The following is a 12487-nucleotide window of genomic DNA, read 5'->3' as shown; positions in this document are numbered from 1 at the left end:
GTGCTGAATGAATAAGGATGATGAGACACCGCTTCATGATGCTATTAACAACGGACGCGTCGAAGTTGAGGTCAGGTCAGGTCAGGTGATCGGCGCGCCTGGTAGATTCCTTTATTGGTCTTAACGCAGACCTTCCGGGTCTCAGGAAAACAAAAATCGCTGATGCTGATTATCCTAGTAAGGATAACGGGTCAGAATGTTTAAAATATTGAATTGTCATCGGTCCTTAATAAGTATGCCAAATTTCAAGTTAATCCGACGTTTTGAAGGGGGTTAAAATCATGTTCAAAGATTCCGTTACATACTAACATACTAACATACCAACATACATACGTCTGAAGCTAATAAAAGCGTATTAATAATAAAATGAAATATATTTCGTAATGGGGCGTTTAAAAAAAAGGAGTGATTTTATTCAATATAGTTCATGTTTTTCAATACGATATTAAAGTGTACCAAGTGCAGGTACCAGGGTAATATAACATAGAGGAGGTCGTACTTTCGAAGAGATTCGCATTTTTATTCATCTCTTTCGCTCCAAACGTGTGCAGCAAAGTGTAAGTGAGACGCAAATATAGAATACAGTTGGTTCAATTCATATTTTGTATTTTACTTGCATGTTAGTGTGCGAGTTAGACAAAATATTACGTGAATATAGAACGATTGTAACATACCGCCATCTATTGATGAACTTAATTACTTTTAAATTCATTAGTTATGGTGTCGCTTAAATGCTATGAAAATTACGACGCTGATGCTCACGTTCAATAAGTCTTGAAATTGTCCGTATTATACTAAAGTCATCAATGAAAACAATATTACTCCACCAAATTGTTTATGACGTTCAGGTAACTTAAAACATTTTACTTTGACCAGAATAACCTATATACTTTTCATTTGGCGGGAAATTTTTTCGCACGAACATTCGCGGATACGACAAAAGTTTATCTGTTATTTCCAACAATATATTGTAAACATATGTATTTTTATTTGTTTATTAATTTCCCAAAGAAGTATAACCTCTCATCAAATCAAATCATTTATTTTGCTTAATATAGGTATACAGTTGTTATGTCCTAAGAATTGTCCTCTATATAAGGGCTCGAACACAAAACTGCGATGCAAGTTCTTGCGATGCGTCGAGGGAGCTCGCAGATTTTTGCGATGCGACGTCGCATCGCAGTTTTGTGTACGAATCCTTACACCTCTTAGAGGTATGCAAAATTTTAATTCATACATAATTGTCTTCATAATTCTCTCATGTCCGTACATAAGTTTATTCACTTTCATCCATAAATGTATTTTTTTTTAACTTTTATAAGTTAGTATTTGTATTGTAGATAATTCAATTTGAAACTTAACTGTTTTTTCAAGATGGTGACCGAGGGACACTAGGTGCGACCTCAAAAATTAGGAATTAGCTTTTAATTCAAGAGGGGGGTTCCCCTTGACATCTAAAAATAATACTGCGTTTCCCAGAATATTCCAACCCAAATGTAACTTTTCAATGGACTGTTACGAAAAATGTTTGATTTAGAAATAAAATATGAATTATTGGGTTTACTAGTATGTAATATTAAAAATATCAATAATATATACATATCAATTAATTGTATTCTATCAATTGTTTTAAAAATGAGGTACATATTACAAAATTGATAAGATTATTGCTGCCTATGGACATGTATAACTCCATACGGAACGAGATTTCTACATGAATTACATGTTGCTACTCCAAATAATGGTATGATTTTTAGATTTTGGTTTATTTTATAAATACATTGCACTTCTTACATCTAATTTAAAAGAAATAAGTGTATCGATATTAAATCTAGTTAAGTTCATACTTGACAAGTACATTAAGTTGCGACACTTTACTTTAACAACATTCCGAAACATTCATACTGTTTTCAAATCCTATAATATACAGAGATAAAGGGAAATATATAATCATGTAACACATTTCTACAAATATATAAAATAATCTGACTAGTAAGTATATTTCGCAAATATTCTTGAAATTAATTAAAAAATTAATTTTGTTAGAAATAAATCAGTCATTTAATATTATTTGAAATGCAGAAATTTATGCTCCATCTACGTAGTGTACAACAATCGACGATATATTGCGTAAGTACTTGGCTGTGACCGATTGGACCACTACTGGCACGGTTGTGTACATCAAGGAGTACTTTTAAAATACTAAATTTTTAAACAATATATACTGTTTGATAAAACAAATAGTGAAATGTCTGTGAAAACCCTAATACGTTACGATGTATGCGTATACGAATAATTTAGAATAATTTATTATGGACGATTACATTCAATTAGTCCAAAATGATTATTCAATTTAAGAAGATAGTAATTTTCTTATTACATGTAAAGTAAAGTATGGCGTATATACTTTAATGATCAGTGGTTACTTTATTAACAGTTCGTCGTAAGTGGTCTAGCAAGTCTATTTTATTCGATGAAACGACTTGTCAATTACCAATATAGCATAATTTACAGCCTGATCCATTACATTTTTAAATAAGACTGGTTAACTAATTAAAGATTTTGCTGTTAAGTTTGAATTTCACTTGCCTTTTTCGAGAATTTTAAGAGGACTGTAACATGATTGGCAATGGACTGGATCATGTTGATGAGCATAATGTTGCAATGCAGCTCAGCTAAGAAACAGAAACAATGGCATGGTCATAGTCGTGATCGGTGGTGTGTATCGTCGGTCGTCGTTTGTTATGATATGACGTGGCGTAGTGAACGGACACCAGCAGACTATAGTTCGTCGTCGAAGCGTTCGTCGAACAGGTGCTCGCCGTAGTCGGTGGCCTCGCTGCCGACGAACACGTGGTGGTGGTGCAGCACCTCGGGGAAGGCCAGCCGCCCGTCGTGGTCGTCGTCCGCAGACAGGAACAGGTGCTCCACTTCTTCATCTGCGATCTCCCTGCAATTTTATTATAGGTTTGTTATTATCATTTTATAGATGAGACATTGCTATGCACATGCGATTTCTGAAAATATGAAGAATATACTTTAGCAATATTATGTTATAATATTTATTCTAATTACCGGTTAACGTAAGATATGGCTGAATTTCTAAAGACGAAGTGTAATCCTAGTGCTTCATTAGGAATTTAGTTAATGTGCCAGAGTACAAATTGGTGTTAGGCATCAAATTTAATCCGAATGTAAAGGAATATGTACAAGTAGCATTAAAATCCTTCTACACTTTTTATTTCGTGTGCAAGTGGATGTGAAAATGTTGGTATAGTTTTGACAGGTGAGAAATTACTTATTAATGTCTGCTATAGTATCTGTTAAAGTTTTTTTTATGAAGTGAAATACTCTTAAATCTGGGAACGTTTCGCGTGAGGTGTTTAAAGCAATTGGTAAATTTGTTCTATACATGTATCCAGCTAGCAGTGTATACGTACTCGTTGTCGGGTATGATCCAGGCGCGCAGCTCGGCGCGGTCGAGCGCGCCGTCGCGGTCGGCGTCCAGCTCGTGCTCGAACTTCTCGCGCTCCGCGATCAGCCACTCCTTGTCCTGCTTCAGACCTGCAACACACACCAGCACAACCTCACACATAACATTGTAGATCATTGTGAACTGAAAAGTACTTATAGCATTCTAGTGGGCAGGGAGTATGTCAAGAGTATGAAAATATTCATCAGAAAGTTACTATGACTTTTATGTTCCTGTTATTATTCAGTTACAACGATTAGTTTAATAGTAAAAAAAACATGATATTTCTTGATTTTAATTATAAACATACTTAATGGAACAATGTTCTTAAATAAACAAGCATATTAAAGGCTGAAAATGTAACACACAAGGTCCAACAGTGAAAAATTCTGAATCGAATCCCTATTAAGTACGCGGTTTTCAAGCAATTATTTCAATACCTAAGATTTGAAAACAATTTCCCACGAATATACGTTGCTTTATAAACATAAACCATTAATAAACAAACTAAAATGTTTACATTTTTTATATATTGATTGAACACGATATGTTTAAAGGAAACAAGGATATTGTCATATTCAAACACAAGTTGTTTCGTAATACCGTAACATATTTATCAGTTCTATTATTTAATAATAGTCTGCGGCCGATGGGGCGATGACACCAATCAATTTCAATTAAACCGTCGAGAAAAGCAATTATCCAAATTAACGGTTGCAACACATTCGACCAATTCGATTTAGTTCAAGCTGCAATTAAAATTGGGTTTTGTCTGTGCTATCGGTTAAACGTGTCAGTCACGAAACGTGGCAGACAAAATCATATTTTTCTAAACAAAATACAGACAGGACAGGCTGAGCGTCTGCAATTAGTTTTTGTCTGCATCGTGACCATCATGTCCATTTATAAGTGTCCTATAGAACTCGGGCATGTCTGATGTCCGCGGAAATTAAATAATTATTACGTAATAAGCAATAAATAAAGTAAAAAATATTTTTTTATGTTATATTTTTTGTTCTTATACGCAACCCATTTACGCTGATTTATAAATGATTACTTATGGCAGCATGGCATCAACAAGGCCCCGACAGATTAAAAATAGTTTCCTGTATCCACATATCGCGTCCGGCGCGAACAATGTCGCGTTGTAGTTTTGTCACAAAACAAACATTCGTACGAGACGCGGAGATTAACGACCGCGATTACAACGACTTTGCTTATTTTTAAGGCCACCCACTTGCGTCTGCGTTTGCATGCGTCCCCGCGAGCTGCTTTTTAATTGTAAATATAAAATACATAATTCAATGCAGGCTGCAACTATCCACGCGCTATTAGACACGAAACTTTCTTAGCTAGTTGAAAAGGGCTTGAGTATGTTCCTATTCTTACACGTTGCTCCAATGCGGTGAAATGTGGATTAATTAGTAATCTATTAGTTAATTGTCGCAATTTTTATATCGCGTATAAGAACACCGAAAAAGTTTAACGGTTGCCATCCAATTACAACTCCTGCGACCAAAATTATTTTAGCTCCTAGTCACCATTTAAATTTTCGCCGGAACATAGTAGGGACGCAGCAACACCTTTTTAAAACGTTAAGAATTTAGTCTTGGTACTGAGACTTTATGAGGGTCCTTGGATTCCACTACAATATTGCATGCCTACAAGCTTAAAATAATATTTACGCTATTTCCTATCATCTATGTATGTATCATCTATGTATATGTCAGAAAGTTAATATTTGGTATGCGACCTCTGTCCCCGATGTACTCGGCGAAGTCGATGAGGCCGTCGTTGTTCTTGTCCTTCTCCCGCAGCGTCTGGTTCTCCAGGAACGAGTGCATCTCCTCGTGCTCCTCGGGGTTGATGAACACCTGACACACAAACACAAAATTACGATTTTTTTTTAAATATAATTTAGGAGTAGCAGGCGAGCATGCAGTCCATCTGATGGTAAGTGGTTACTGCCGCTCATAGACATCTGTAACCAACCGCAGATAAGATTAGTTACCTACCTGAGGTCGGTCACTAATCCTCCGCTACCCTCGAGGACTAAACCAGAACATAACAGCGCTTAACACTGCTGTTATAAGGCAGAAATAGGTGTGGCAGTGGTGCGCCGCTGGAGTCGAACTACAAAGGGTTCTACCACTTTTAAAAAATACTCATTAACACATATTATTTAAGTACATAAAAATTGGCTATTGTATGTTTGGATACAAAATTCAAAAAATAGTTATAGCATGGATTGACTTAATTTTTTTAGGTAATGTTTTCTATGTGAGAATTCAGTTAGCTAACCGGTTTCGTCCCATCGTAATCTATATGAGATTTCTTAACAAATGTCTAACTACGTTCATATAAAGGCCTAAATATTTTAGACTAAAACGAATCTATGCTTTATCCTTGTGTAAAAGTTCTATTTAAGAAAAGAAAAAAATAGTCCAAAGAATGAAACAAATGCATCAGTTCCGATTGTTCATTAAATTTGTTTTGGGGACATAATGAGGCAAATAAAAGTGCAATTAAGTACTGTTAAATCATAGACTGGTACTTCAAGTATATTTCTTTATTAATTACTTTAATAACGACAAAATAAGGCCAGAAACACGTGTCAAGTTAAAAATATAACGAGTTCGTGACACATAATGTGTGACTCCGCAGCACGACATCGTAATAATATTTCTCTTTTTATCGTAAACTTTAACATATTCGCGAGCGCTAGTTCGTAAAAGTCCGTTAAGTTTCATATCTCGAATCGAGTTCTATCGAATTTATTACCACATTAATCATGAATATTTTATTGTAGTGTACCAAGGCTGCGTACTGCACGGCTGTAAGACACGATTTTGTTGTTTTAACGACATATAACATTAAAATACACTCTTATTTTAGTGTAATACACGAAAAATATTATTATTATATTGGTCGTAAATTTATTTTAATCTTTATGCACAGTTACATAATTCTGTAACTTGTCGTTAACATTTATAATGTCACGACAATTTATTATAAGACCTTACAGTAATAACAGAAACTGTAGGTACAAGGAACAAGCACATTATTTCCAGCCATACTTTACATTCGATTCCGAATCGATATTTTAATCGAATAATAATTACAGTTGCTCTATAAAGTAACAGTGCAAAAGCACAACTACCAGTCATCAATTATCTTGATTCTTTTTTAACTTAAGATCCTAAATTAAACATAAATTAAAACATAACAATCAAACAAAGTTCACTCACTTTTGCACAACTTAAAAAATAGATTTAGTGTTGCTTGTTTTAAATGTAAAGGAATTGCATCCAAAGGAATCCTATTTTACCTGAGATCAGACGAAAAAAGATAAGCCAAACCATATCCACAAAAAATATCTTTGGGAGCTGTGTCGTACACTCGTAGTAAAATTCTTAAAGACCTGTCAAATGTACCAATCCGCGCTTGACCATTCTACATCCAATCGTAATCTTAACCGTTAGTAGGTAGCTATATCTGCCTTGATTTCTTCATGCAAATTCTTAATATATGAATTGCAAATGAAACAAATATACATGGTACTTCAAAAGCCAATAATAATCGATGAGCTGCTCTTCGGAAGCTATATGCAGCGATCAAACTCGACACATGCACCTGTACATGATTGAGCGCCATCCCAGCCCAACTACTTTTAGACGCTCGATGCAGCACACCAAAAAGCGATAGGTCGATACATCGAACGCAGCAAGTCGCCAAACGTATGGTATCGTTGCGATCGCCAAACACCAAACGCCAATGCTAAATGTAGCATGAATGATAGAGTCGTAGGAAATTGTCTGTAGGATTTTCTGACACACGCTATTGTGTCAAAACCTTTGCTATTTAATAGAAATGAATTCCATCTAACATCAAATAAACATTTCTAAACACAAACTACAAGAGAACGAAATATCCAAGTCTGATTCAGTCAGAATCGTACATGAAGCTAATTTGAATAAACCAGTGGTCTCGACAAGGTCAGTACAACGAAACGAGGGGCATTAATAAGTCAAATGATTAATGTAGAAGCAGGGACAATCTTTTATTTAGGAATTGATATATGATTCTATTGAGCCTCGTGACTACCTATTAAGGCGTAAAAGAATCTAAACATTCATTTAAATTCATGGACAGTGTATACAAATATCTACCATTTAAATGTCTGTCTGCAATTTCAAATTAACTGCCATATTTGGTGCTTAGTTTTGCATCACACAAGACGTAAAATGTGTTTAATATTTATGTCTGTTTAGATTGACTCTGAAAACGACTGAGACTATTTTGATACAACTTTTATCAAAATTTTAAGGATTGTGTCAGTGGCAAACTAAGGTCGTCGTAGGCCCGAATGGAGGCCCCCAAAAGTGTAAAAAAAATTGATTTCACAAAATGACAAATGTGTCATAGAATTATTCGCCTGTAATTCAGTAAACACATTTCATAGATTTTTTTGCTTCTGACGACCTATTTTAGCAACTGTTTGGAGGCCTCCCAGGATCGGCGGCCCGGGGCGGATGGCCCCTCCCGCCCTTATGACACGATTTTTTCGAGAGATAATTAAATGTAGATGTAGATGATAGATGATGATGATCGTAAATGTAATCATAGGACTTTCCACACTCATCGCATCACAATTTGATTCCTGTGGTCGTACATACAAATATAATTCGTAATGAAGACATGCAAACATTTAAATGACAAAATTAACTTGGTGTAGACAGAAATTGAACCCAAAATCCTCTGCATGTCCGACTGGCACGATTACGAACCACATCTACACTAATATTATAAAGAGGAAAACTTTGTTTGTTTGGTTGTAATGAATAGGCTCAAAAACTACTGGACCGATTTTAAAAATTCTTTCACCATTCGAAAGCCATATTATTTACGAGTAACATAGGCTATATTTTATATGAAATATATTTGATAAATAGATTTTGAGGCGGTACAAAGTTTGTCGGGTCAGCTAGTGGGTTATTAAAATGAATTAGAGAGAAAGCAAATCTTACCACAAACTCCTCAATATCAAGTACTCCATCGTTGTTCCTATCCGCCTGCTGCCACATGGCGCGTTCCTCGCGTACCAGCTACAATGAGATGAAGGTTTTTGAGCAACAAACAAGCTTCCATATACTTATGACTTTAGCTGACTTCTGCTTTTGTGCCAAAGTACAAAATAGTACTAATGTTACTATTTTAAACTCATAGCCTTATGTTTTTTACAGATCAATTAAACATGATTAATTATTTTTATGACAAAATGAACATCAATAAGAAAATGTAATGATACTTAAAGATTTTATAATTTTAATTTAATCAAGGTCATTTAGGTCTGGACCTAGCAATACCTGTAAATGTGTCTGTTACAGAACTGTTCACAACATTGTTGTACATCAATCAGGACAATTTGTATACTTATGGCGGTATCTAGTTTAGCAGGTGGGATTGTGTAAACAACTAGAATGTATGGCTATTATTTGACCTGGATTACATAGCAAACATAACAACACTTGCTTTTATAACTACAACAGTCCAAAAGCAGGTCAGAAAAATACAATTATTATTTAAAATATTTTTTTCTCCCACTAGCAATCATACCTTAACTTGGTACCAAAAACATAGTTTAATTGCATTAGAATTTGGCTTATACTGGTACTAAGTCAGTATTTAGATATTTTTTTTTTTTTTGACATTTCAAAAATATACACTTATTAAAATGAAACCAAATATTTATAATACATAAGTTATGTACACGAAAAAAAAACAACTTGAATTAATATTTAAATAAAAAAACGAATTGTATATATTACGGGAAGTTTTTATAATGCACAAAAATAAAATGATGTGAATTTAACTCACCATGCCAGTATCACCAGTGTCATCAGGTCCGATGTCTTCCTCAGTATTCACTCCATACACATCCCGGAGGTATTCCTGCCATGTGACTATGCCATCCCGGTTGCTGTCTGCCTCCTGGAGTCTCTCCTGGGCTTCCTCTCGGGACAGGTTACTATGATGTTTTAATATAATTATTTTTATTATGTACCTACACTAGTTTTTTTACACATTCTCCATTCAAGTTATTTGGAAAATAAAATATTGAATTTTTGTGACTCAGAAAGATAGACTAATATTACAACTTTAAGAAAATATTTTTCAAAATTTGTTTTGTTTTTTATGTTAGTAACATGGTAACTATGCAGTTTATTATCTATAAATGTAATTATTTTGTACACATAATATAAAAGTATTTTAGTCAAAAATATAATTTAAGACCTCAATGGTAGCACATGCTATGCATATCATTAAAATGTCTTAAAAATCTGTTAATAATAGTGATGTAAAACAAAAATATAATCATATGCACACATGAACAGTCAGCAACATATTAATCAGTTATTGTTACTGATAACTGAAGAATGTTATCATAACATAACAAATAACAATATTGTGTATGAAAAGTTTGATAATGTTTCATGTGGAGAGTTCATAAGATAAACATTTCTTAACTATGTGTGTGAAAAGTGAAATATGTTGATAATGCAGGGAATTGTATAAAAATAAACTTTAGTTGTAAAGTGAGTCAACACATCAGGTATTTACATTGAGAGAAATTACTCATCCCACACAACAATGTGAGGTATTTATAGAAAAGGAGGTTTATATAAATAGACATAATATGTTGACTATCTAAAAAAATGTAAATTCAATAATACTATAAAAATTGAACTTGGTAGAATTGAAAATGTGAGTAAAATTTCAGTATAATCTTTTAAGATTTTTTGCTTTTACATGCAATTGTACTTTTTTTTTTTAAGATGCAATTTCACAGTGTTAAAAGAATAAACATAAACAAACAATCTTACATAAAAGAATTCAAGATCCATTGTTTGAGCTCCTTGCGGTCAATGAACTGGTCCCCATTGAGGTCCATCTTGGGCAGCAGCAGGCCGAGCCGCCGTCGCGACTCGTCAGGGGTCAGCTTGTCATACTCCTCCGCCTCCTTCACGCTCCCTATGGAGAAATAATACGTCACCACCAGGACACTAGGAACGAGCACCAACAGCGCGTACTTCACGGACATTGCCGCGCTATCGCATCTCTTATCGACGACTGAGCGTGCATTACGACATCCGCTACATATAATGCGCGTGACGCTGCAAGCAACAGTCACCTATTATCGCTTCGTGGTCGAACTCCACGTTGTGGGCGCCCATGCTATAGTGGTCGTAGTCCCGCTGCCGGTACGCCCCATCGGACTCCTTCTCGTTGCTGTCGAGGTGATTGTGGCTGTGCACGGCCGCCGACGCACAGTACACCGCACTGGGCGTCAGCAACAACAGATACAGGAAATTCATAGCCATAGTGTACATTTTTATATTATCTAATTCAGATCTCCGCTAAATTGCTTTATTATGCAAATAGCCTTACAAAATCATAGTTTGTTTTTTAAAATAACATTTAGTCATCGGTACTTGGTATTTTTATATGAATTCAACAGATGACAGCTTGTAGACAATTAGATTAGACATTGACACTTGACAGATAATGAGCTTTCAGGTTTATCAGAGCATAGATAATAATAAGAATCCTACGACAATAAAGTTTTGAATAGATTCAAACATAGAGCAACACAGGCCACCGGCGGACCGGAGGATTAATTTAGATCCCAAGCTTATCTTAATTATAAAAATAATTAAAGAATTTTTAGAGACTAAAGATCGAAGGTGGTAGAACCCTTTATGGTTCGACTCCGGCGACACCACCGCCACACCTATTTCTACCTAATAACAGCAGTGTTAGTCGCCTGCTGTGTTCCGGCTGCAAGGCTTCAAGGGTGTGGTAAGGGAGACAGACCTTTCACCTTTTCGAGGCGTTCCAGCTTAGTCCTCAGAGGTAGCGGCGCATCTGTGGCCGACCTCAGGTAGGATTATCTAACCCTCTCTGGGGTTGATTACAGATGTCCATGTCCGGCAGTAGCCACTTACCATCAGGTGGACTGCATGCTCGTCTGATACTCTTATATTATAAAAAAAAATAGTGAGATTCTTATGATTTTCAGATCCTAGATATTCATTTTAAAAAATAGGTTTTTAATATTGGGAACATTGGGAACCAGTACTTTGGTAGAGGTTTTTACTTCGTTACCGACTTATACGTGACACCCGTGTTTTTTCTGTTTCATGTCTATGTTATAGGCAAACTCCGAAGCTCCGGCGCTCCTAGGTTGGACTGGTCAATCCTCAGGTCAGACTGATTGACTTAGTCAAGGCCCAAACAAATGTAAATTTTCGGCCTTTGACTAAACAATTTTCGTCAAACCTGGGAGAGACTAATTTGGTCAGGCAAACGTCAAAACACAATTTTATTAAATCGGGGTTTGACGAGTCAAACTCCGATATAGGTATGAAGTGTCTTATCTTCGTATATTTGGAAGCATTTTATCATTTAAGCAGCTTTCAAGTCTTAAGAACCGCTTAACTCTGCCAGTTCTGACACCTGATTGGTCAGCTTACGTGATTTTCACTTTTATATTTGAGATGCTTTGAGAGAATGCCGTGTGGCATTAGGCCCACCTTTTGTACGATGTGCAATAAAGTATAAAATAAATAAATAAATGCTTTGGAATATGCGGAGGTTAGTTAGTAAGATTAGGTATAAAAAAATAACATTTTTAATATTTTGATGTTTATTGTTTTAATAATTTAAAAAAACCTAACCTAACCTAACCTAACCTAACCTAACCTAACCTCACTCATCTTCAATTTTACACAATTACACGCCCGCACGCTCAATGAACGAACATGAAATGACAAAACAATCGGTCGGAACACCGCGAGAGACATTATGAACCTGTTTAAACATGTTCAGATCAACGTTTGACCGAGTTTTGCAGTCGCTTCTAGGATTGACTAGGCCAAAACCGAAACAGAATAATTTACTTTCGACGTTTGACTGAAAAGTTAGGAGCTCCTGGGTTTGACTAAAAATACTTCA

The 12487-nt window shown here is 35.3% G+C and overlaps 1 protein-coding gene across 1 annotated transcript; it reads right to left on the bottom strand.

Annotated features, from left to right (window-relative positions):
- Window positions 1-1532: 1532 nt before the first annotated feature.
- LOC140747796 (reticulocalbin-2) lies at window positions 1533-11024 on the bottom strand. The gene is made up of 7 exons (XM_073080412.1): window positions 10665-11024; window positions 10357-10504; window positions 9350-9500; window positions 8500-8577; window positions 5226-5346; window positions 3441-3564; window positions 1533-2950 (listed from the first exon to the last, which is right to left on the bottom strand). Exons 1-7 carry the CDS (start codon window positions 10861-10863, stop codon window positions 2782-2784), a joined length of 990 nt encoding a protein of 329 aa, XP_072936513.1. The 5' UTR covers window positions 10864-11024; the 3' UTR covers window positions 1533-2781.
- Between the last annotated feature and the right edge of the window lie 1463 nt (window positions 11025-12487).

Source organism: Epargyreus clarus, unplaced genomic scaffold (assembly GCF_041222505.1).
Source record: "Epargyreus clarus isolate Ecla_fem2 unplaced genomic scaffold, WU_Ecla_fem_2.2 ptg000015l, whole genome shotgun sequence".
Classification (NCBI taxonomy): Eukaryota; Metazoa; Arthropoda; class Insecta; order Lepidoptera; family Hesperiidae; genus Epargyreus; species Epargyreus clarus.
This window is presented reverse-complemented; position numbering and strand designations above follow the sequence as displayed.

Excerpts from the sequence above, each read along its gene's own strand:
- LOC140747796 (XM_073080412.1), bottom strand. The coding sequence starts at position 10,863 with ATGTACACTATGGCTATGAATTTCCTGTATCTGTTGTTGCTGACGCCC. Across the intron at positions 9,501-10,356 it reads TGGATCTTGAATTCTTTTAT|TAACCTGTCCCGAGAGGAAG; the intron begins GTAAGATTGTTT and ends AAAACATCATAG. Across the intron at positions 5,347-8,499 it reads TTGATATTGAGGAGTTTGTG|GTGTTCATCAACCCCGAGGA; the intron begins GTAAGATTTGCT and ends TTTGTGTGTCAG.